This window comes from Drosophila mojavensis, unplaced genomic scaffold (genome assembly GCF_018153725.1).
Source record: "Drosophila mojavensis isolate 15081-1352.22 unplaced genomic scaffold, ASM1815372v1 contig_136, whole genome shotgun sequence".
Classification (NCBI taxonomy): Eukaryota; Metazoa; Arthropoda; class Insecta; order Diptera; family Drosophilidae; genus Drosophila; species Drosophila mojavensis.
In genome coordinates, this window is record NW_025318667.1 from 31713649 (window position 1) to 31740762 (window position 27114).

Sequence of the window (27114 nt, forward strand, 5' to 3'; positions counted from 1 at the left end):
GTCGCTGTTATTTGTGTTGTCGAGGAGTCCAGAAGCTAGAGCATTGCAGTGGTCATGTAGCCTGTTTAAATACCTCTCTGAGGTTTTTTGTATTTCCTCTTTGATAAGAGGAAGTTTGAGGTCTTTATGGATGTCAAAGTTTGTCATATACCATGGAGCTCCTGTTATTGTTCTTAGTGTTTTAGACTGGTAACGCTGAAGAATTTCAATGTTTGATTCACTGGCTGTTCCCCAAAGCTGCAACGCATAAGTCCATATTGGTTTGAGAACAGCCTTAGATAGCCATATTTTGTTTTCAAGGCTTAGCTGCGAGCGCGGTCCTAATAGCCAGTACATTTTTTTATAAACTGAACCCATTTTCAATGGGAAATCAAGGTATAAGGGTTTTGTTGAAATGTATGTAACAGGCAGAAGGAGCCGTGGCAGACCCCACAAAGTATATATATTCTTGATCAGGGCGATGAACTGAGTTGATTTGGCCCTGTCCGTCTGTCCGTATGTATGAACGCGTCGATTTCAGAAGATATAAGATCTAGAGACTTCAATTTTTTTTTTAAATGTCCGTAATTACAGAGCGGATATCAAGTTTATCATTAAAAATCGATAACTCAACCCGATCTTTTTTAATCGATAAAAAACCTTATCGAAAACCAGCTATAAAATTATATCTCCTATACCTTTATTGCTAGAGTCTCCAAATTTTATGTATGCTTATATGCAATTTATGCAATTTCGGTTTTTGTTAAAATTTACCCCCCACCCCTATATCCACCCCCTCACCACCTGTTTGTAAACAGCGTATTTCAAATACTAGAGACTTGTGCTTTAGCAAATACATTCATATCCATATTGTAATCATAATCTGAAAGTTTCATGAAGATCGTATGTCCACAAAAAAAGTTATTAAACAATTAACTTCTCAGAGTAAGCGCACACTGCAGCCCATGCGTGTTTATGCGTGGGTGCTTGTGTGTGTATGCGTGTGTGTATGTGTGTATATGTGAATGCGTGTGTATGTATGCGTGTATGTGCGTGTATGTGTGTGTATGCGTATGAGTGTATGTATGCCTGTGTGTGCGTGCGTGCGTGTGTGTGTGTGTGTGTGTGTTTCTTGTGTAAGCTGAAAGACGCGAAAAATTATTGAAATAGCTATTGCTCCAAGGGTTCAGGGGATCTCGTAGTCGAGCAGTCTCGACTATAGCTTTCTTACTTGTTATTAGTTGGGTTTCGGGTAGTATCTAGTCGAGCACTCTCGACTAGAGTTTTCTTACTTGTTTGTCTCGATTTTAGGTTGTAATTTCTTTGCATTTATATGCTGCCTCCAGGTAAACCTCCGATCCATATGCACTCCCAGGTATTTAACCGTTTCGGTAGCTGGAATGGTGGTTCCATTGAGTAAGACTGTAGGACAGTTCCCGGGTCTGAGAGCGAATGTTACTTGCACGGACTTTTGGGCGTTCACCAAAATTCTCCATTTGTTCAGCCAAACTTCAATCAGACCAAGTTCTTCTTGAATAAGATTGGATGCAACTGTTGGGTCAGTACTGGTAGCAACGACTGCGGTGTCGTCAGCATATGTTGCTAGTTCTACAGCATTGGTAGAAGGCAAGTCGGCTGTAAAAACAGTATAGAGGACTGGGCCTAATACACTGTCTTGAGGGACTCCAGCGTTTACAGTGCGTATACTGGACGATTCATCCTGCTCTTTGACGAAAAAACTCCTGTTTTCCAAATAGGACTTGATAATCAGGAAGTATGGTGCAGGCAACCATTTCTTAATTTTATACAGTAGACCTGCATGCCACACTTTGTCGAATATAAAATTTCTGACAGTGCTTTCTTGCCTATTGTTGCTGTTCCAAACTTCTAGCAAAATGACGTATGTATCTACAACATACGATATTTGGCCAAATGGAGCAAAAAGGAGCAAACATCTGTTATAGCATTTGATTAAGGAACGTTTAGTGAATACCTAGCCTCTTAAACATTTCACAACGGACTCTAACATTATAAGTTATCTTCCACGAAACACATAAATATTTTTGGGGTTACGGCTGAAAATTCAATTAGCAACATATTGGAGTATTTCACACTAAATCACAAGGCACAGTTAATCTTTTGAAACATATTATTTAGCATACCTTTGGACAAACTTTCCGTAATTAAACTTTTTCGTAAATTTTAATTGCAATGGTCATTTTTTACGCCGAAAGATGGGCACGGCAACAATATGAATATGGGGGGCCGGAAGAGGGGTCTGAACTTGCCTCAGAGAGCAATAATTCAAAACTCATATTGCTACATGCTGATTTGGTTTCATCAAAGAAATCCAAAGAAACCAATGAAACTTATGTGTTACAGAAAACTATGAGCAGTGACAATTTATGGGTTATGGAAAATAAGCTATCATTGAATAGCTCAGTACCCATAACTGCTGAAGGTGGCATTAGCGTTTTTAATTGAAAACGGGCTATCTAACCAAAAATATCTCAGCATAAAAGCATTGAATAACAAATAACAAGACTCTAGTCTAGACTGCTCGACTTGGAGATACCCTGAACCCTCTAATCTGATATTCTAATCACTCTATTCTATTCACGCACGTCTTAGAACGCGCTCTGCTAACTGCGCAGTCAGCAGCGACTGCGCTTGGGCTGCGCTGCAGTGTGGGCAACATTATAAGAATTAATTTGTTTAATAATTTAATTTCTTGACGTACAATCATAATGAAACTTTCAGAACATAATCATAATTTCAAGTCTCTAGACCTTATATCTTCTGAGATCGACGTGTTCATACATACATACGGACGGAGGGACAGACGGACAGGGCCAAATTGACTCAGCTCGTCATCCTAATCAGAAATATAAAAGTACACTTTAGTCGAGACTGCTCGACTACGGAATCCTCTGAGCCCTTCTAGGAATTTATATTTTAATAATTATTCGCGTATTTTTGCTTACTCAAGAAACACACATACAGACACACATAGGCACGCATAAACACGCATGGACTAAAGTGTGGGCTTACTATGGGAAACTAATTGTTTAATAACTTTTCTTGACGATAAACTATCTCCTTGAAACTTGTAAATCGTGATCATAACATTGAAATGCGTGCATGTGCTAAAGCACAAGTCTCTAGTATTTGAAATACGCCTTTTACAAAGGTAAGGGTGAGGGGTGGATATAGGGGTGGGGGTTAAATTACAACAAAAACCGAAATTATATAAAATAAATGTAAGTCTACATTCTAAAGGTGGAGGATATATAATTAAATAACTAGTTTTCGATAACAAAACATCAATTTTTGGAGATATGTGGGTGGTATACACGGACCTAGGAACAAAATTTCAAGTCTCTTAGATCTTCTGAGATCGACGCGTTCAAATATACGGACGGACGGACAGACGGACAGAGCTAAATCGACTCAGCTCTTCGCCCTGATCAAGAATATATATACTTTATGGGGTCTGCCACGCCTCCTTCTGCCTGTTACATACATTTAACAAAACCATTATACCCTGATTTCCCATTGAAAATGGGTTCAGGGTATAAAAATCCGAAATTTTGTATTAATATTACTAACGTGTGCGCAAAATTTCAAGGCTCTATCTTTAAATTTATACTTAATGCCGCACTATTGGTATTTTTGTCCATAGTGCAGTGTACGGTCAAAATGATTGATTATTTAGCATAAAACCATCATTTTTAGGTTTACAAAAATCTAATTTTGGTCTTATTTTATTAATTGTAAATTCAAAAGATAAGAAGAATAAAACCTTTTTGAAAGTATACTACAACTAAATAGACTTTTCATCTCGTAAAGCAATAATTTACTCTTGAATGTTAACATAACGACGGTATTAAAAGCTCTTTGAATTTACATATTTTTGTGTAATACGCCTTTTTAATGAGTTTTTACTGATTGCTTAATTTGCTCAGCTAAACTATTCAGTTTACCAAGGATCGTAACGATGATTATTTTTTATAGAAACAAGAAATAAGAGTAATTTTTCAGCTATTTAAAATAAAGTACATATTTTTAATTATTCAAAGTGATTTAGATGTCAAAAATAATAATTATTATTACTAGAAAATTTTGATATAGAAATTAAATCAAAACTTTTAAATTAAATTTTTATTGTACATATAAATTAAAAATAAAGCTTATCTCTTAAATTCTATTATAACAAGTAAGAACGTTGCAGTCGGGCGTTACCGACTGCGGAATACTCATTCACATCCCATCAACAATTTAGTAGTTAAGTTTCGCTCTAATACTGTAGAATATACAGGTTTTTCCGATTTGCCACGCCCCAACTGGACGTAGACACCTCATTTTTGGTCAGTTTTTAGAACGAGATAACGGTACCCTAACTGCAAAGTTTGAATGCTTACTCTCAAAAAAAGTGAAAATTACAGGGTATTTTTCGATATGCCACGCCCCTAAAGAGGCGTAAAAATACACTTCGCGTCATCAGGTTAGCGCCCCCCCTTACACTCATTTTCTTTTACGTTTTTCTCTTTGCCTATTGCACGTAACTTCTTGGTTTTTTTTTTATTTCATTATCATCATATGAGATGTCTCTCATACCAAAAAAAAGCGCGAGTGAAAACCCGTTATGTTTTATTTTCTATTCTGCTCTATTTTCGCAAAAAATGTGTGCACTTATTTTGCGTCATCAGATTAGCGCCCCCAAATGCAATTGTAATTATCTTGCTTATTTTGGCAATTACGCTCACCAAATTTTTTGTGAAGCTTAAAGTATTCAATATATTTATAGTATGGGTAAAGAAACAGTTTTATCTTTGGTTGAAAATCAAAGATTGAGGCATACTTTGAATCTAGACTATGCAACCAAAAAATTGCTGAAAAAACAGGAAAAAAAACAGAAATCTAAGTGGCAATTTTCTTACAAATAGGGAAAACTATGGAAAAAACTATATACGCGGCAATAATCAAGCGATTTCAGAAGGAAATAGAAGAGCATTAGTTCGGGAAGCTTCGAATTCCCATGAATCGACCACCAAGATTAGGGATAAAATCGGTGTTAAGACGAGCTTATCAACGGTCCAAAGAGCAATAAAGAAAGTTAATTACCTAAAGAAACAGAATGTAAAAAAAAGACACCAGTCGATATGCTGAGAAAAGAAATACGCATTAATTTTGGCAGGGCGAACATGACGTGGTCTACCCAATGGCAGCATGTAGTCTTTTCTGATGAGAAAAATTGAATTTGGAAGGAGCTGATGGCAAAATTTATTATATCCATGACCTACGCATAGAAGAACATTATTTGGAACGGTTTCCAAGCCGTTGCGGCGGGGGGTGGTGTGGCATTGATGTAGGGTGCAATATCTTACTACAGCGCTTGTAAGCTTCAATTTTTGACATCGCGCATGAACGCATAGGACTATAACATCGTGTTTAAAACTGCTGTTCCGCATTTCTATAACCTGTCTGAAAACCGGCATTAGATTTCCCAGCATGATAATGCTCCAAATCCAAATCCTAATCCCTGAAGTCCTGGATTCAGGGCCAAAAAATTGATCTCATGGAGTGGCCACCATATTCACTCGACCTTAATATCATTGAAAACGTCTGGGGATGGTTGATCAGGAAAGTATATGAGTCCGAAAAGCATTATTGTGCAAAGATAGAGTTGATCGAAGGTACTGAACACGCTTGGTCAACCATATCCTTGAATAATATTGAACAACTTTATAATTCCACTCCTAATCGAATTTTTGAAGTAATTTCAAACAAAAAACGGCACTACGCACTACTAATATTACTTAAAAATAATAATAGCTTAAAATACAGGTGTTATTTTTGGTCATTAACTTAAATAAATTGAATTTAGCGCAGGGGGCGCTAATCTGATGACCAAATTTTTGTTACATGTTTTTTGTACATTCTACAAAAAAAATTATTTAAAAATAATCCTTATTGTTACAGTAGCCATTCTTTTTGTATTTTAAAGAGAAATAAATTGAGTATAATGTAAAAAAAATTCAAAGATGGAGCTCTGATGGTTTAGATTTTATTTAGCTTTGAGGTTGAGTGTAAAGGGGGGCGCTAACCTGATGACGCGCAGTGTATATATATATAATATATACATATATATCAACTATCCAAATTTGAAGCTTCTAGCTATTGTACTTTAGGAGATATAAACTTTTGTGGTTTGCCACGCCCCCTGTGGGCGGACATATATCTACCATAGCTCGTTGGACTTAGGTGGTCAACCTGCGTAAATATACCAAATTTCAGGTCTCTAGCGTCAATAGTGCCTAAAATATAGCAGAATTCGAAAAATCACTATATCTTCAGGTCCGATTTGCCACGCCCCTAGTAAGCGTAGATATAAAATTCACCCATCTTTATAGAATTAAAACATCAGCTTACGTGCACGGAAGGAAACATTTTTATAAAATTAATAAAATATAAAAAAAAAACTAAAATAAAGATTTGCAATTTACAAAAAAGAGTTTTCCGCGGAATTTGAACTCGCATCCAAGCGGAATAGCATGTTCATGTCAAAATATCTAAAATAAAGATCGCCGGCGCTTCTGCCTACAGCACCAGCGCATCGTTTCGAACAAAAGTAGTTAAAACGAAATCACTTTATTGTTATGACGCCACATAGCAAAGAAAAGCCAGTGTAGCGGCTGGAAATTCAAAAACAATGCAAAGACAAATCAATCGCAACGAGGTTCTTAGAATATGCTAGAGTACGCATTAATGTGTACATACATACACACATGCAAATGAGCGCGAGTATAAGGCTGGAATGCTTGATGCTATGCGTGCAGACTTACATATATACATATGTATGTACATATATGCGTATATGTATTTGAGGGCTATTTAAGAAGAAACAAAAATAAAATTTTTCGACTAAGAAAATAAAAGTATTAATTTCCATTCATTCAAGCTCGCACCTTCCCAATAAAATATCTATTTTATAAAAAACGAAATATGTAAAAAAAAAAAAAAAAAAAACATCGAAGAGGTTTCGAACCTCTAACATAATTTGCGTCACCCTTAGCACCCGCGCCACTGCTTTGCTTGACCACCAAGTTGCTAAAATAGAATAGCTTAATAAGAGAGCGTCATCAGACAAAACTATAGTAACGGCTAGAAAGTCCAGCAATCAATCGAAATTCTAAGAACGTGAGAAAAGGCACGCTTCTGTCTGTAGGCATTGAATAGACGATGAGTGTGTGCACATGTATAGGAAAATCGCGCTGATCTGCTGCTAGCTTGAAGCCGGTATCCAATATATGGATATAAATACATACATATATAATAAAAATCAAAATTTTATAAATTATATATGTATGTATTTTGAATGCAATTATGCTCGATGATTTTCCAATTTTAATGGGATCACACCCTGTTTTTTGTTGCGCACTAGACTTGAAAATTGCACTATATACTCTGGTTAACAGCGTTTGGGCTGTGAATGAGTCTTCTCCAATCGGTATCGCCCGACTGCAACGTTCTTACTTGTTATAATAAAAATTGAAAAAAGGTTTTTGATTTTTATTTAAAAATTTACGAATAATAATTATTTGTATTTTGATCATATATATGAATTTAAATAATTAAAAATAAATTTAAAATGACGAATTGCAAATAAAAGTTTATCTTTTTATCTTGTCTATTTTCCCCACACATGGAGATTTATTTGTGCGTCCATTTTTTTTTTTAAATTCATAGCTTTTATTTCCGTTCCGTGATTTTTACTCTTGCAGATTTTTTGAGATATTTGAAAAATATGATGGATACAAGCTGGGTCATGTGAAGCTTAAGAGACCTAAGCAACTGCAAGAGATACTCGACATTGCACGATTTTTGCTCAGCGAGATACACACGAAGGCGCACGCGGAAATTGAGGAGAAGGAGAGTAAGCTGGAGCAGTTGAAGAATGTTCTTGAAATGTATGGCCATTTCTCGGGTATTAATCGCAAGGTGCAGATGAAGTATCAACCGAAGGGTCGACCCCGTGGCTCCAGCTCTGATGATGGTAGGTACTTGCCTGTTCTGTTAACTAATCTAACCACACGCTAAGTCCTATCCATTCCAGCCGAAACACCCGCCGAACCGTCGCTGGTTCTCATCCTTAAATGGGGCGGCGAACTAACGCCTGCAGGTCGCATTCAGGCTGAGGAATTGGGTCGCATATTCCGTTGTATGTATCCGGGCGGTCAGGGGCGTTCGGATTATTCAGGAACCCAGGGTTTGGGTTTGTTACGGTATGTTCTAACTATAACCAAATTTCAAATGCCTCTTCGCCCCAAATTTCAAATGCCGCTTTCATATTTTTAGTTTGCACTCAACTTTTCGTCACGACCTCAAGATTTATGCTTCGGACGAAGGACGAGTGCAAATGACCGCAGCTGCTTTTGCAAAGGGTCTACTCGCCCTGGAGGGCGAGCTGACACCCATTTTGGTTCAAATGGTGAAGAGCGCGAATACAAACGGACTGTTGGACAATGACTGCGATTCGAGCAAGTATCAGAATCTGTAAGTTATCCGCACGATCCAAATGAATAACATATGTACATATGTAGCCTTTACTTGTTAGACAATTGATCGCTTACAAAAATAGTATTTTGATTAAATTGAAATTTATGACGGAATGAATGTCACTTCTATAAGTGTGTGTGCAGAAGCCACGAATGGTTTTACAATTAGATTATAATTTTCGTAGAATTCCAACAGTCTTTAAATAATAGAGCAATTTATTCTACAACCCATTAAAAATAGGAAATCAGGCAATAATATTTTAGTGAAAAGTATGTAAGAGGCAGAAGGAATCATCGCAGACCCCATTAAATATATATATTCTTGATGAGGGCGACGAGCTGAGTCGATGCAGCCCTGTCCGTCTGTCCGTATGACCAAGTCGATCTCAGAAGATATAAGAGCTAGAGAGCTGAAATTTGGCATGCATACTCGTACGCAGTATGAGTTTATCATATTATTTCGATATCTCACCCTATAACATTTTTTATCGAGAATAATAGAAAAACAAGTAAGAAAGCTCTAGTCGAGAGTGCTCGACTACGATATCTCCTGAACCCTTCGAGCAACTGATATTTCAATAATTATTCGCATATGCAACTTAACTTTTCTTGTGGATGTACTTTTTTCATGAAACTTTCACATTATGATTATAACATTGATATGCATGCATTTGTGAAAGCACAAGTCTCTAGTTAATGAAACACGTATTTTACAAATATGTGGGTGAGGGGGTGAATTAGGAGTGGGGGTAGATTTTAACAAAAATCAAAATTGTATAAAATGCATATAAGTAAATATTTAAACTATATATTGGAAACTCTAGTTTTAAAGATGTAGGAAATACAGTAGAATCCGGTTATAGCGACACTCGAGGGACCGTCGATTTAACGTCGCTATACCCGGAGGACGCTTTAACCAGAAAGAGTAAAAAATATTTGTTTCCATTTTTACGGTTGTCATGTTCGTAATAGCTTTTACTATAAAACAATTTAAATTTTTAATCAAAACAACCATTTTGTATAAACTTCTTTCAATAACATGGTTTAGAAACATTTTTGTGACGTCGGCATTGTACTTTGTCTCTCTCCCTCTCTCTGTCTTAGCAGCATTTGTGGCGTTGCTACGAACACAAGCAAGGGTACTGATCACTGATCAATATATACATGTATACATTTCTAACAGAGTCTTTTTATGCTGAAATTTGTTGTCATTATTTCGCAATTTTTTTTATCACGTAGTAATAACCGGTGATTGAATTAAAAATATGAAAAAAATTGTCGGCATACGCGGATTGTCGTTAAAAGTGGTGACGTACTAAGCGGAGGCTCTTTCATATAAGTTTGTATGGGGACCAACGAAGACATCGAATTTTCGTCGACATAACCGGTTGGACGCTTTAAGCGGAGTCGTTATAACCGGATTCTACTGTATAATTTTAAAATTTATTTTCGATAAGGTTTTCTATCGATAAAAAAAATAGCGGGATGAGTTATCGATTTTTGGTGATAAACTCGATATCTGCACTGTATATACGGACATTTAAAAAAAATTTGAAGTCTTTAGCTCATATATCTTCTGAAATCGACGCCTTCATACATACGGGCAGACGGACGGACGGACAGGGCCAAATCAACTCAGCTGCTCGCCCTGATCAAGAATATATATACTTTGTTGAGTCTGCCCTGCCTCCTTCTGCCTGTTACATACATTTCAACAAAACCATTATACCCTGATTTCCCATTTTCAATGGGTTCAGGGTATAATTATATATATGTATATATATATATATATATATATATATATATATATATATATATATACAGTAGTATATATATATATATATAAATTAATTATATATATATAATTATATGTTTAAACAATGCGGTTAGTTAAATAGAAAGATGACTTTATTTTAATAGCATTGGAGTTGAACAAGTTTCTTCTTGTGATGCAGATTTACAACTAAACTCTAATTCTAAGCTTACTGTGCAATGCGTCGGCGTTGGCAGCTATAAAGTTCCAGCATCGGATGACATTGCTGTTACAAAGCTCTAGGTGGCCTGATCATGCAGTTACCTTTCTTGTAAAAGCTTTAAGTGGCGTGATCCTCCGTAACTTCGCTTGCAAGCTTTGAGAGTCGCAAGATTAAGTTACAGAGTGGCTTAAGAGAGATTATGTATGCATACGAAATACTCTAGTTTGTTGGAGTATGATGAATACGTAACTCTTCCAACCCGAGAATGTAGCCTGTCCTCAGGCGGTACACTTGAACTATTACCATTCTACATAGAACATTTTTGTATCTTGAATTAGTTAACAATTAAGTAAGTAATTTATGATTTTTTTTTTTTGCAAATATTGATTAACATACTTATTATAGTTGACTATATTATATAGTGTGACTAACAATTCGTTGTTTTTCACAATTTTGTTTGTTTGTATTCTTTGCTATTTTTCTAATATTAGATATTAATATTTCGGATTATTTTAGACGTTCAAATATCAATTCTGAAAAGCTGATGTTAGGCTAAATAAATTTTCCAAAATGTTTTAATAATAGTAATAATAATGATAGCTCAAAAAATTTTGGTGGAATCAATTGTCATCAGTATGAGTCATACGAACAAGTTCGGAGGCCTGGTGTGATAGTTAGAGTCATTAATAACCCTCTTACGCATAAATTGATTTTTATGATGAATAAACTCCCTTCCTCTGTTTAATTCGCTAAGTGTCAGTTCTCATCAGCAGCCTTAATTTTGGCAGTTTTCTTGAATGGGTTTTGAAGTTTGCCTTTCAATATTGGTGCTTTTTATACCCTGAACCCATTGAAAATGGGAAATCAGGGTATAATGGTTTTGTGAAAAGTATGTAACAGGCAGAAGGAATCATCGCAGACCCCATAAAGTATATATATTCTTGATCAGGACGACGAGCTGAGTCGATATAGCCCTGTCCGTCTGTCCGTCCGTCCGTCCGTCCCTCCGTCCGTCCGTCCGTCCGTATGAGCAAAAGGATCTCAGAAGATATAAGAGCTAGAGAGCTGAAATTTGGCATGCATACTCGTGTATACCATAGGCAGTACGAGTTTGCTTTATTTTTTCGATATCTCACCCGATAACTTTTTTATCGAGAATAATCGAAAAATCGACTTGGTTTTTTTAGCCTAGTTTGAACACTTTTAAACCTGGAGACTTCAAATTTGCGTTGTATATAGAGTTAATGGACACAAACATTTTGTAATTCACAGATTTTGGATACCACGCCCCCTTCGCCCCCAATTCGTAAAAAACGCATTTCAAGTACTAGAGACTTGTGCTTTGGAATGTACACACATTTTAACCATATGATTACGCTCTGAAAGTTTCATTAAGATTGTATGTCTACAAAAGAAATTATTCAACAAATAAATTGTCATAATATTGCCCACATTGCAGCGCAGCCCAAGCGCAGCCGCTGTTTAAAGCGCAGTTAGCAGAGCGCGTGCTTATAAGTGCATGTGTATGTATGTGTGCATAAAAGAAGTCCAGAATGATTAGAATATCAGCTTGGAGGGTTCAGGGTATCTCCTAGTCGAGCAGTCTCGACTGGAGCCTTCTTACTTGTTTATATTTCGTATTGACTTCAAAAGATTTATCTATTTTCATTGACTTTATTAATTTTTTGTGTTTTTAAGATTTGATTACTGTATGCAGGGGTACCTGCAAAAATAAACAAATGGGCTGGTGTTCTACCTGTGCTATTGTGTTTAATTTTATGATTATAAATGAATCATTAGTATTTATTATTTTAATACGCTCGTTTAAGGTTTTGTGAAATCGTTCAATGTCAGCAACCCCTGTCTTTGTTGATGCTAATTCTAATTTAACCTCCTCCGAAGTCAACCATTGTTTAAATGCGTTACTTGTGAAAGCTGAGTCTCTGTCTGCTTTGAGTGTTATCGGCTTGCCCATTTGAGTAAATACTTGTAACAGTGCACGTTTGGCTTCCAGCCAGTCACGGCTTTTCACTTGCACTAACATGACAAATTTTGAATATATGTCGATACATGTTAGATAAGTTTTATGCTTTGAAATATAAAAGTCTATCATAAATATTTCGCGCGGATTGAATACTTCTGGTGTTAATTCAAATGGGGCGTTAGTATTTCTGTGTTCTGTTTTTGACAATTGGTAAACATCACATTGATTAGTAATGTTTTGTATCAATTTACCAGAATCTGGGAAATAATAACTTTCTTTGAAAAGTCTTAACATTTTTTCTATGCCAGGGTGGATAAGCTTAATATGTTGTTATACCCTGAACCCATTAAAAATGGGAAATCAGGGTATAATGGTTTTGTGAAAAGTATGTAACAGGCAGAAGGAATCATCGCAGACCCCATAAAGTATATACATTCTTGATCAGGACGACGAGCTGAGTCGATATAGCCCTGTCCGTCCGTCCGTCCGTCCGTATGAGCAAAAGGATCTCAGAAGATATAAGAGCTAGAGAGCTGAAACTTGGCATGCATACTCGTGTATACCATAGGCAGTACGAGTTTGCTTTATTTTTTCGATATCTCACCCGATAACTTTTTTATCGAGAATAATCGAAAAATCGACTTGGTTTTTTTAGCCTAGTTTGAACACTTTTAAACCTGGAGACTTCAAATTTGCGTTGTATATAGAGTTAATGGACACAAACATTTTGTAATTCACAGATTTTGGATACCACGCCCCCTTCGCCCCCAATTCGTAAAAAACGCATTTCAAGTACTAGAGACTTGTGCTTTGGAATGTACACACATTTTAACCATATGATTACGCTCTGAAAGTTTCATTAAGATTGTATATCTACAAAAGAAATTATTCAACAAATAAATTGTCATAATATTGCCCACATTGCAGCGCAGCCCAAGCGCAGCCGCTGTTTAAAGCGCAGTTAGCAGAGCGCGTGCTTATAAGTGCATGTGTATGTATGTGTGCATAAAAGAAGTCCAGAATGATTAGAATATCAGCTTGGAGGGTTCAGGGTATCTCCTAGTCGAGCAGTCTCGACTGGAGCCTTCTTACTTGTTTTAATATAAATTCTTTAAATTCAGCGTAACTTTCTATATCTTTTAAATATAATAATGCTCTTACAATGGAAGTTTTTTGGTCATGGACTATCTCCTTGTAAGCTTTTTGGATGATGAGAAAGTCGGGATCACTTTCAATATAGAGTGCACTGGATTTAGCAAAAAAGTGGTCTATTAATAACTGCTTTGCAGATTCGAATGTTATCTCTTTATAATTTATTATAATTTTTTTTTTTTTTTTTTTAAATAATGTTCTATTTTAACTGAATTATTGTCTGTTCTAACCATGATTACTTGTCGAGAGTAGTGATTTAGAGGTTTTTCCGTTAAAAGGATTAAAAATGAACTATCCTCTTCCGCACTATGTACAGTTGCACAAGTACTTCCTAACATTACTTCTTCGTGCTGTGATTGACTACATAAGCTACATAATTGGTTTTTCCTTGGATGTATTTTATTGTCAAATCGTATTCTGACAGACGAATTTCCCACCTTTGGAGTTTTATGTTGGGATCTTGTATTGAGTGGAGCCAAACCAATGGCTTATGGTCACTTAATACCTCGAAAGTCCTACCAAATAAATAGGGACGAAAGTATTTTGTTGCCCAAACAATGGCCAACAATTCTCTCTCAATGGTGCAATAGTTTTGTTCGTGATCGTTTAGTGATCGACTAGCAAAACAAATCGCTTTACCTTCTTGTGACAAAACAGCACCTATTGCTACATTACTAGCGTCAGTTGTGGCTTGAAAAAATTTTTTGATATCAGGGCAAACAAGTATTGGGTCACTTGAAATTTGAATTTTTAATTTCTCAAAGGCCTGGAGATAAGCTACGTTTCTTAAATCAATTTTATTTCATTTTTTAAGACAATTGGTAATAGGTTTGGAAATTTGTGCGAAATTTGGGATAAATTTCTTATAGTAGCCACATAATCCAAGAAATGATATTATTTCTTTTGGACTCTTGGGGAAAGGAAACTATTTAATTGATTTTATTTTATCTTCATTGGGCTTGATGCCATATGGGCTTATAATATAACCTAAAAACTTTGTTTCCCTTTTAAGGAATTTGCACTTATCAAGCTGCAACTTTAGGTTGGCTTCTCTTAATTTGCTAAACACCTTTCTTAACGATTCCAAGTGCTCAGTTAATGGTGTCGAGAATACAATGACATCATCAAGACATACTAAACAACATTTATTTATTACCTCTTTCAAAACATTATTCATGCAACGCTGATGCGTTTTTCAGCCCAAATGGCATTAGTGTGTATTCATAATGTCCACAATCCATAAGGGGCTGCAATATGACGAATTACTTTCCCTGATAATCCCTTGCTGAAGCATTTCAACTTGAGCGTCTATTTCTTGCTCGGCGGCGAACGGATAACTGTAGGGTTTTTTGTAAACGGGATTATTGTGAATGGTTTCAATTCTATGTTTGATTAGTAATATTTGGCCTTCGCGATACTGAATGTCAATAAACTGTCTTAAAAGCTTCAGCAAGTTTGCCCGTTCTACTTTATTGAGGTGATCGAGTCGGTATTGAGGCTCCTCGTCTATTGGATTTTCAATTGCGTAAGTAAGCTCTGGAGTAATTGTGAAATATTTATTGCTGTCAGGAAAATCAAGTTGGTGAGAAAATGTTTTTTTGTTTATTATAATTTGATCTCTGGAATAATCGATAATTGAATTAGTTGCTTTTAGAAAATTGCGTCCTAATAATATGTCGTAATAGTGTGAAAATGGAAATATGTAACAAGAAGGCTCCAGTCGAGACTGCTCGACTAGGAGATACCCTGAACCCTCTAAGCTGATATTCTAATCATTCTGCACTTCTTTTATGCACACATACATACACATGCATCCACAAGCACACATAAGTCTGCGCTCTGCTAACTGCGCAGTAAGCAGCGACTGCGCTTGGGCTGCGCTGCAGTGTGGGCAATATTATGAGAATTTATTTGTTGAATAATTTCTTTTGTAGACATACGATCTTAATGAAACTTTTAGAGCGTAATCATATGGCTAAAATGTGTGTACATTCCAAAGCACAAGTCTTTAGTATTTTAAATGCGTTTTTTACAAATTAGTGGAGAAGGGGGCGTGGTATCCAAAATCTGTAAATTACAAAATTTTTGTATCAAATAACTTTATATACAACGCAAATTTGAAGACGCCAGGTCTAAAATTGTTCACGAGTATGCATGCCAAATTTCAGCTCTCTAGCTCTTATAACTTCTGAGATCGACGCACTCATACGGACGGACGGACGGACAGACGGACAGGGCTATATCGACTCAGCTCGTCGCGCTGATCAAGAATATATATATATATATATATATTCGGCGTTATCTTCATCTGGTTGTTGGTATGGATGACTAAGATTCTGATGGTCGGTTTCGCAATAAGGTTCGTCACTATTATTTTGATATTCGCAACTTTGATTATAGTATTGATCAATCGGCATTTCCATATGATGGTAATTATCAATTTCCATCTTTTGATGGCCACTTGTACTTTCACTTTGGCGCTTTTGAGATTGAGTTAAATTTGGTATCGAAAATAACCTTGACTTGACTTTCTATGGGCATCACTTTATTGAGCTTGTACGAGTTTTTGTTGAAATTCTTTAAATATTTGTGGATTTGGTGATGGTAAAGAGGGTGGTAAAGAAGGTCGTCCCTGATTAAATGTGTTCTGTCGGACATGGTGCGGTATAAGATATTGATTGTTGACAATTTCGTTAAGTTTTTGCTGGGATGAAGTGTTATTGTGTGAACTCATTTTAGTATTATTTATTTCTTTATTAGAAGGCCTATCAGGATTGATATTTGAATTTGATTTCTTACTATTTTGTACGAGATTTAAGTTAACATTATCTTCATACATGCCTTCTTGTTGGGCAACACATTTTAACTAAGAAATACTAGATATATCATGACGTGCTAAAATCATGAACATACGATCGGGCAATTTTTTATTTATTACATTTTTTACTGTTTCGTTCAAAGCTTGTGTATAATAAAAGTTGTTTACTTCGTCATTTTGTGATAATTTGTTTACATTTATGCTGGCTTTGATTTCGAGCTCTTCTACAAACTTACGCAAGCTACCCTGGAAATTAGTATTATAGAGACGACGAAGCAGCTCCTCGAAAGATATGTGCGGTTTATACTCGTTGATTAAAGCTGCCCTTAGGGATTTACAGTTGCTGACACCTTGAAGTCCTACTGCCCTTTGTGTTTGGATACCCAGCAACACTTCTGTCGCTCCCAAGATTATGCTTTGCTGCCTGAGATCATGTGTTGGATAGAGAGCAAGTAGATAATCCAGTCGACGAATAAACGGCCCCAGAGTATCTTCTTGACCCTCAAATGTTGGAATTTGTTTTAATTGCATTAACAATTGGTTGAGTTGGCCATCAGTAAGCAGTTGAAGTTGGTTATGGTTTTCAGTCAGCGACATAACTTATTTCTGTTTTTTGTTAGGTGGTCAAATTTTCACTCGCGATTTAAATATGGTTCTTATGCGGATACGGTGGTTTCCACTAAATAATTTTTGTAATGTTTGTGGCAGTTGATTATAATTTAAATAACGCAATTTTTCACTGTCTTTGATTCCGCACTATTGGGTGACGGTACTAGTATTTGACCAATCAAGTAAAATGACTTTATAGAGTTTATGTTTCCCACGCGTATCCTACCGGCTGCGCCAATTACATGTTTAAACAATGCGGTTAGTTAAATAGAAAGATAGCTTTATTTTAATAGCATTGGAGGTGAACAAGTTTCTTCCTGTGATGCAGATTTACAACTAAACTCTAATTCTAAGCTTACTGTGCAATGCGTCGGCGTTGGCAGCTATAAAGTTCCAGCATCGGATGACATTGCTGTTACAAAGCTCTAGGTGGCCTGATCATGCAGTTACCTTTCTTGTAAAAGCTTTAAGTGGCGTGATCCTCCGTAACTTCGCTTGCAAGCTTTGAGAGTCGCAAGATTAAGTTACAGAGTGGCTTAAGAGAGATTATGTATGCATACGAAATACTCTACTTTGTTGGAGTATGATGAATACGTAACTATATATATAAATGAATGAATGAATATATAAATGAATTCGAAGATTTCGTAATTTACAGATTTTGGATACCACTCCCCCTTCGCCCCCAATTTGTAAAAAATTTATTTCAAGTACTAGAGACTTGTGCTTCGGAATATACAGGGTTGTCCGTATTGTACTGAGCCATGAACCCATTTAAAAAGGGAAATCAGGGTATAGTGGATTTGTGAAAAGTAGGTAACAGGCAGAAGGAGTCATCGCAGACCCCATATATTCTTGATCAGGCCGACGAGCTGAATCGATATAGGCCTGCCCTGTCTGCCTGCCCGTTCGTCCGTCCGTATGAGCATGCCGATCTCAGAAAATTTAAGAGCTAGAGAGCGGAAGTTTTGCATGTATACTCGTGTATACCGTCCACAGTAAGAGTTTATCATATTTTTCGATATCTCACCCAATAACTTTTTTATCGAGAATAATCGAAAAATTAATTTTGTTTTTTTTTTTTTTCAGCCTAATTTGAACACTTTTAGACTTGAAGACATCAGATTTACTGTGTATTATACTTAAAGCAGCCCATTGATGTGCCAACTCACTCATTGGCTCACTGGCTCACTTGCTGATAGATCATGAGCCGATATTGATCGCAAGCAAAATGAACCAAAATGAGCGAGTGAGCCAAAACGAGCTAGTGAGCGAAAGCACTTACCATAGAACACATAGACATAGTGTAAAGCGTTTTGCACACTTTATTTCGGGAGTTATTTCCCAGACTATTTCGAAATGTTTGTGCTTTCGTATATTTTCGTAGCCCGAAACTAAAGGTGAAGCCGAGGAAATACGAAGTGGTCTAGGAGATAACGCCCCAAAAAAAGTGTGTAAAACGCTTAATACTACTTGTCCGATCTATGTGTTCTATGGTTAGTGGCCAAAATGAGCGGGTGAACCAAAACGAGCTAGTGAGCGAAAACGAGCTAGTGACCCATAGACACATAGACGAGACATCTAGAACAAATTTTTTCAACGACGAAAAAATGCGCTGAAGAGACCAGACAACCTCGGCTCGGTCTTTTGAGGCTCAAGCAGTGAAAATAAGGCACGACAAAATCAGTGCGCTGCGACCGCTGCCACGAAATGCACTCTTTTTCCCTTACTCACTCTCTCCCTCTCTTTATGCTCTCTCTCTCTCTCTCTATAGTCTCTCAAATAGCAGCAGCGACCGTTAGTCGGTCTCGTGAAGTGAGCACATACATTTGCATATGAGTATGTATGCATGAGGTGGGATGATATTTGTCTGGCGATTCAGTAGTTTGTCAAGTTTGTACGGTTTGAATTGTAGAGCGACTGTCAAATGAGCCTTCATGACTTAATCAGTAATCTTGGCAATAAATATCATTTCGACATGTGTATTTCATTTTCACTTGAAGTTTTTATAGTCCACTAGCCAATATATTGCATAGCATTTAATAAACTTATTAGTGTAATTATAATTATATAATAAAAGTTTTTATCAGTACACGCATTTATAAACATGATTAGATATAATAGCATATAAATATACGTAACTATGTACATATACATCTGCGTGAAGTGGAAAAAAAAACAAGTTAGAAGACTCTAGTCGAGATTGCTCGACTTGGAGATACCCTGAACCCTCTAATCTGATATTCTAATCACTCTGCACTTCTTTTCGGCATACATACATACATACGCACGTATTAGAACACGCTCTGCTAACTGCGTCGAGACCGCCCGACTACGAGATCCCCTGAACCCTTCGAGCAACTGAAATTTCAGTAATTATTCGCATATGCACACATACACGTACACAGACAGACATACGTACGCACGCATAAACACGCATTGGCTGCAGTGTTGGCTTACTATGGGAACTTAATTGTTTAATAACTTATCTTGTGGATGGACTATCTTCATGAAAGTTTCAGATTATGAATATAACATAGATATGCATGTTTTTGCCAAAGCACATTGGGCCAGCGAGCCGATTTTTCGACGAAAATTAAAGTTTTAAAGCTAGGTTCTTGAAATTAGGTACATATGATAGTGTCGATGCACATACAAATTTATCTAAGTTTCAGACCGATCTGACCATGCCTTCTCCAGCCGCTCTTACGATATTAGTTTCCTCTAATTGATACTTTACGGTAATTAATATTGCTACCACTCATTAAATTCAAGAAATGTTTTTAATTCATTTTCTTAACCCTTATCCTTAATATTAATAAGTTATAATAAAACAAGTAAGAAAACTCTAGTCGAGAGTGCTCGACTAGATACTACCCTGAACCCAACTAATTAAAATGCCCATTTAGTATGGCTAAAATTTTAATTTCGATGTATTTTAAAATATAAAAGAAATACAAAACTCATTTAATGAAATATAAAAATATTTTGAAACAATTAAAAAAATTAATATCAGTTGTACCGATCGGGATTCGAACCGCGACTTCTCGACCGAGCGTCACGCAGCTACTCCCTACGCCACCTCACTTTTGGAAGCTACGCTGGCAAAACTCAAATAGGTTCACTGCTGCAGCGTCATCTACCAAAACTAAACCAAACTAACAGCTGATGTGAATGTTATAGAAGAAGTTTGAATGTACGATACTGTTGTAGCTGCTACACGTCCGTTAGTTAATTGGCCAAATATTTGAGAAATTTAAAAAAATTAAAAATCATTCACAATTAGCTATAGTGGCTTCTGACTTGAGCTTGAATATTTTTAATCTATAAAAACATAACGGGATGATTTATCGAATTTTAAAAGCAAACTCGACATCCGCGCTGTATATACGGTCTCTAGCTCTTATATCTTCGGAAATCGACGCGTTCAAACATACGGACAGACGGACGGACGGACAGACGGGCAGACGGACAGGGCCAAATCAACTCAGCTCGTCGCCCTGGTCAGGAATATATATACTTTGTGGGGTCTTCCACGCCTCCTTCTGCGTGTTACATACATTTCAACAAAACTATTATACCCTGATTTCCCATTGAAAATGGGAACATTACCGAACATTATCGAAAACCAGTAATAAATTTATATCTCCTACATCTTTAAAGCTAGAGTCTTCAAATTTTGTATGTATGTGTGTGTGTGTGTGTGTGCCTGTATGATGTGTGTGTGTATGCTTGTGTGTGTGTGTGTGTGTGTGTGTGTGTGTGTGTGTGTGTGTGTGTGTGTGTGTGTGTGTGTGTCTTGTGTAAGCAGAAAGACGCGAAAAATGATTGAAACAGCTATTGCTCGAAGGGTTCAGGGGATCTCGTAGTCGGGCAGTCTCGACTAGAGGTTTTTTACTTGTTTTTACATTAGTTTATATACACTTGGAACTATAAGGACACATAATTCCTTTTTGGCACAACTTGGCACAAAATTAGTTATAATCCAAAACAGACGAGATGGCAGGTTCGCTTTTTTCTACTTTTGGACAGCTCAAATAAACGCTCACAAAAAACACATCAACAAACTTGAACAAAATCTTAAAAAAAAAAAAAAAACAATTTTCTACATACCCTGGACTTTCTTTTCCATAATTTTAGTGAAAATAGCTAAAATAAAATAGGGCTGCCAAAATTTCACGGATGCATCAAAACAATTAAAATCTTTTGATTCATCTCAGTCAAAGTATATACTATTCAAGTTTTTTAATTAAAATAGTTTTACTTTCCATAAAAAATTTGAATTTTCGTCGAAAAATCGGCTCGCTGGCCCAATATGCAAAGCAAAGTCTCTAGTACTTGAAATACGCCTTTTAAAAATGTAAATTTTTAACAAAACTGAAATTGTGTAAAATACACATAAGTCTACATTTAAAACTTGAAAGCTCTATATAGATATAATTAAAAAACTAGCTTTCGATAAGGCTTTTAATCATAGCTCGCAAATAACTGTTAACACTTTTTCGTTGTCCTCAAATAAGTGTCTTTCACTGACGCAGTCAAAAAAACTCAGACAGAAACTGTTTTTGTCGCGTCTGGCTTAGCTCGCTCGCACTCTTAGGGAGACAGTTATTTCTGTTTTCGTTTCCTCAAGTCAGACACTGATCGTTTGCTTGAGTTAAATGAAGCAAACTGTCAGTTGCGTTTGTATGGGTAATCACGCGCGATTGCAGCGTTCTTTTTGTATGTATGTATGCGTGTATTTACATGCACACGAAGGCAAAAACATTTTCTGCTGAGTTTGTTAGTCAAACTGTTTTTTGCTGAGAGTCTTTGTGTGAGGGAAGATCGTGTTAATCTTTACGCGACACTCATGTGAGAGCGTCACATGAATGAGTTATTGCATTGCGTCTGAGCGAAACTGATTCTAAAGAAAACAAAGAGTGACGCTCAGAGGGAGTCGTGTCTGCATATGCGATATGCGCGTGATATACACGGACCAAGGAACAAGGTCAAGTCTCTAGCTCCTATATCTTCTGAGATCGACGCGTTCATACGTACGAACGGACGGACAGACAGACGGACAGGGCCAAATCGACTCAGCTCGTCACCCTGATCAAGAGTATATATACTTTGTGGGGTCTGCCTTGCCTCCTTCTGCCTGTTACATACATTTCGACAAAACCATTATACCCTGATTTCCCATTAAAAATAGGCTCAGGGTATAAAAAGCGAACGTTAACTTTATTTATTTTATTTCTTTACTATCTTTATTTCTTTTTTTTTAACTTACATTACATTCCTATTACTACTGTGAAAATTATGAATGAATCTATTTTGAAGTTGCTTTGTTGTTTTTTCGCTTTATATAAATACTAGTTGACCCGGCGAGCTTCGTACCGCCTAACAGTCGCTATATATATGTATAAAACAAAGTCGGGTTTGTTACAACACTTATAACTCGAGACCTGCTGGACCCATTTTCATGTTTTTTTTTTTTTGATTTGTTGGATATGAGTCCGCCCCGAATAGCAGAATATATCTTAAAATACTGAAAAATTGACGATTACTTGAAAAATGCGTTATTTTCCCTAAAAGTTCTTTAATTTCGGAGCTGTCCAATAAGTAATGTCGTGTTACCTTGAAGCTGAAGTAATTTTGGCTTTGATGAACGTAATACAACAGTTCAAAAGAATATTAATATAGATATAAATATAAAAGTATTTTATTATGACGAATGATGATGAAAACATACAAAATGAGAATAAAAATTTGAAAAAAAAGAAATAATTAAGTTTTCCAAACATAAATAAATCAAGTTGAAAACTGTTTGGTGATAAACAGTAACGTAATATTGTATTCGATTGCCTATTATTTGGCTTACCTTTCATACTAATAAAACACGTATGTATTTTATTAATCACGTTCAGGTATTAATAAAATGTGCATCAATAATTGTTTTACATGAGAGCATGACCGAAAACTGTCACTGTTATCAAGCCTACTAAGTAAATTCTCAATGACAATGCAAAGATCCTCAAAAGCAATAGGGAAAACAACGCATTTTTCAAGTATTCGTCAATTTTTCAGTATTTTAAGATATATTCTGCTATTCGGGGCAGAGACAAATCCAACAAATCAAAAATCATGAAAATTGGTCCAGCAGATCTCGAGTTATAAGTATTTGAACAAACCCGTCTTTGTTTGATATATACATATAGATATAACAGTTATAAGTGATTCCTTCTGCCCGTTACATAATTTTTACAAAACCATTATACTCTGATTTCCCATTTTCAATGGGTCCGGGGGTGTTAAAAAAAAAACAAGTAGGAAAGATCTAGTCGAGACTGCTCGACTACGAGATCCCCTGAACCCTTCGAGCAACTAATATTTCAATAATTATTCGCATATGCACATACACAGACATACGTACGCACGTATGGGCTTTGTTAAATGTATGTAACAGGCAGAATGAGGCGTGGCAGACCACATCAAGTATATATATTCTTGATCAGGGCGACGAGCTGAGTTGATTTGGCCCTGTCCGTCTGTCTGTCCGTCTGTCCGTGTGTATGAACGCGTCGATTTCAGAAGATATAAGAGCTGGAGACTTCAAATTTTTTTTCAAAATGTCCGTAATTACAGCGCGCATATCAAGTTTATCATTAAAAATCGATAACTCATCCCGATCTCTTTTTTTTTTGGTAAAAAACCTTATCGAAAACCAGTTATAAAATTATATCTTCTACACCTTTATTGCTAGAGTCTCCAAATTTTTAATGTATGCTTATATGCAATTTATACAATTTGGGTTTTTGTTAAAATTTACCCCCCACCCTTAAATTCACCCCCTCTCCCTCACTTTTTTAAAAAGCGTATTTAAAATACTAAAGACTTGTGCTTTGGCAATTACATGCATATCCATGTTATAATCATAATCTAAAAGTTTCATGAAGATCGTACGTCCACAAAAAAAGTTATTAAACAATTAAGTTCTCATAGTAAGCTCACACTGCAGCCCATGCGTGTTTATGCGTGGGTGCTTGTGTGTGTATGTGTGTGTGTGTATGCGTTTATGTGTGTATGCGTTTATTTATGTATGCGTGTGTGTGTGGGTATGAGTGTGTATGTGTGTGTGTATGTATGCCTGTGTGTGCATGTATGCAGTCTCGACTATAGCTTTCTTACTTGTTTTTACCTAAAGTTTTCTATATTTTTTTAGTTAGGCCGAGTTCCGAGCATCGGCTTATATACACATGTTAAGGAAGATGTCCTCTTTGATATTAAAAAAAATTTTGCTTCCCCTAGATTTCCCTGTGGGTTTCTATAGCAAAAAACTAACCCCAAATCGCCATTAAAACGCACAAAATGTACTAAAAAAGGTCACATTTGTCTGTAGCTGCTTGCAAAGCGAAAACTTTGGGTTTTTGGTAAATTTTTTGTTTATACCCCGAACCCATTGAAAATGGGAAATCAGGGTATAATGGTTTTGTGAAAAGTATGTAACAGGCAGAAGGAATCATCGCAGATCCCATAAAGTATATATATTCTTGATCAGGACGACGAGCTGAGTCGATATAGCCCTGTCCGTCCGTCCGTCCGTCCGTCCGTATGAGCAAAAGGATGTCAGAAGATATAAGAGCTAGAGAGCTGATATTTGGCATGCATACTCGTGTATACCATAGGCAGTACGAGTTTGCTTTATTTTTTCGATAACTCATCCGATAACTTTTTTATCGAGAATAATCGAAAAATCGACTTGGTTTTTTCAGCCTAGTTTGAACACTTTTAAACCTGGAGATTTCAAATTTGCGTTGTATATAGAGTTAATGGACACAAAGATTTTGTAATTTACAGATTTTGGATACCACGCTCCCTTCGCCCCCAATTTGTAAAAAACGCATTTCAAATACTAGAGACTTGTGCTTTGGAATGTACACACATTTTAACCATATGATTACGCTCTGAAAGATTGTATGTCTAGAAAAGAAATTATTCAACAAATAAATTCTCATAATATTGCCCACATTGCAGCGCAGCCCAAGCGCAGCTGGACTGACAGACGGACAGGCCAAATCGACTCAGCTCGTCACCCTGATCAAGAATATATATACTTTGTGCGGTCTACCACGCCTCCTTCTGTCTGTTACATACATTTCAACAAAACCATTATACCCTGATTTCCCATTTTGCGGTTTCCCATTGGATGCGGCATGGGTGTAGGTAGCAATATCTTACTACGGCATTTGCAAGCTTCCATATTTGACATCGCGCATGAACGCATAGGATTATAACACCTTGTTTAAAACTGCTGTTCCGCATTTCTAAAACCTGTCTGAAAACCGGCATTAGATTTTCCAGCATGATAATGCTCAAATTCAGACCGACCGATCCGTGAAGTCCTGAATTCAGGGCCAAAAAGTTGATTTCATGGAGTGGCCACCATAGTCACCCGACCTTACTATAATTGAAAACGTCTGGGGATGGTTGGTCAGGAAAGTATATGAGTCCAGAAAGCAGTATAGTACAGAGACAGAGTTAATCGAAGGTATTAAACACGCTTGGTCAACCATATCCCTCCTAAGGCGGCACTACGCACTACTAATATTACTTCAAAATAAGAATAGCTGAATACACAGGTGTTATTTTTGGTCATCAACTTAAATAAATTGAATTTATCGCAGGGGGCGCTGATTAAATTAAAGATGGAACTCTGATGGTTTAGATTTTTTTTTTTAGCATTGAAGTTGAGTGTAAAGGGGGCGTTAACCTGATCACGCGCAGTGTACGTGCGTGTGGATGCGTGTGTATGCATGTGTGCAAAAAAGTAGTGCAGAATGATTAGAATATCAGCTTGAAGGGCTCGGGGTATCTATATAAACATAAACGTTAAATATCTATATCTATATATGTATATGTATATAGGCATCAGCACCTTTAATTACTAAAAGCAAGCTCTTAATTTTATGTTTAACGTAGTGCCAAGGGTCGACTGCACGAGCTTATGCAAAACGATCGGGAGTTTACACAAGAGGATCGTGAGCTGATTAATCCATGCAATAGCAAATCCATAACACAGGCTATGGACTTTGTTAAGAACCCTGTGGACTGCTGTCACCATGTGCATTTGCTGATAAGAGAATTGCTGCACATAATCAGCATCAAGAAGGATGATCCGAAGACAAAGGATGCCATTCTCTATCATGGTGAAACTTGGGACTTAATGCGCTGTCGCTGGGAGAAGATAGAGAAGGACTTTAGTACCAAATCAAAACTATTTGATATTTCAAAAATTCCAGATATTTACGATTGCATCAAATATGATTTGCAGCATAATCAACATACACTGCAATACGATCAGGCCGAGGAGCTATATATCTATGCTAAGAATCTGGCGGACATTGTCATACCGCAGGAATACGGATTGACTCCCCAAGAGAAATTGGCTATTGGCCAGGGCATTTGCTCGCCGTTGCTGCGCAAGATCAAAGGCGACCTGCAGCGCAATATTGACGAGATCGAGGATGAGTTCATGAATCGTTTGAATCCCCATTATAGTCACGGTGTCGCCAGCCCTCAGCGTCATGTGCGTACCCGCCTCTATTTCACAAGTGAATCGCATGTCCATTCCCTGCTAACGGTATTGCGTTACGGCGGATTGTTAAACGTTGTTACGGACGAGCAATGGCGACGTGCTATGGATTATATATCGATGGTATCGGAGCTCAATTATATGTCACAAATAGTTATAATGCTGTATGAGGATCCGACCAAAGATCCCACATCTGAGGAGCGCTTTCATGTTGAGCTTCACTTTAGTCCGGGCGTCAATTGCTGTGTGCAAAAGAATTTGCCGCCGGGTCCTGGTTTTCGTCCACATTCGCATGGTGACAACTCCTGCAGCGTGAGCGTGCAGTCTAACGAGGACTCGAATCCTTCACGCATCGAGGAAGAAAACGATTCAGTTTCTGGAGATGAACAACACGGCAAGAAGCGCACCGTATGAAACTCCATAAATATTACAAGCAAAACAGTTGATTCTCATAGCTAAACTCT

The 27114-nt window shown here is 36.8% G+C and overlaps 1 protein-coding gene across 4 annotated transcripts in view; it reads left to right on the forward strand.

The window, feature by feature from the left end:
* Positions 1-27114, forward strand: part of LOC6586330 (inositol hexakisphosphate and diphosphoinositol-pentakisphosphate kinase) — an 85096-nt gene that overhangs the window by 9640 nt on the left and 48342 nt on the right. For 2 of the 4 annotated variants that reach the window (XM_044009794.1, XM_044009800.1), the window contains exons 5-8: positions 7764-8035; positions 8081-8264; positions 8338-8535; positions 26038-27058. In XM_044009794.1, the coding sequence (XP_043865729.1) occupies positions 7764-8035; positions 8081-8264; positions 8338-8535; positions 26038-27058 (1675 nt within the window). The remainder of the gene's footprint in view (positions 1-7763; positions 8036-8080; positions 8265-8337; positions 8536-26037; positions 27059-27114) is intronic. The other 2 variants (XM_044009796.1, XM_044009797.1) reach the window with 1 other exon arrangement.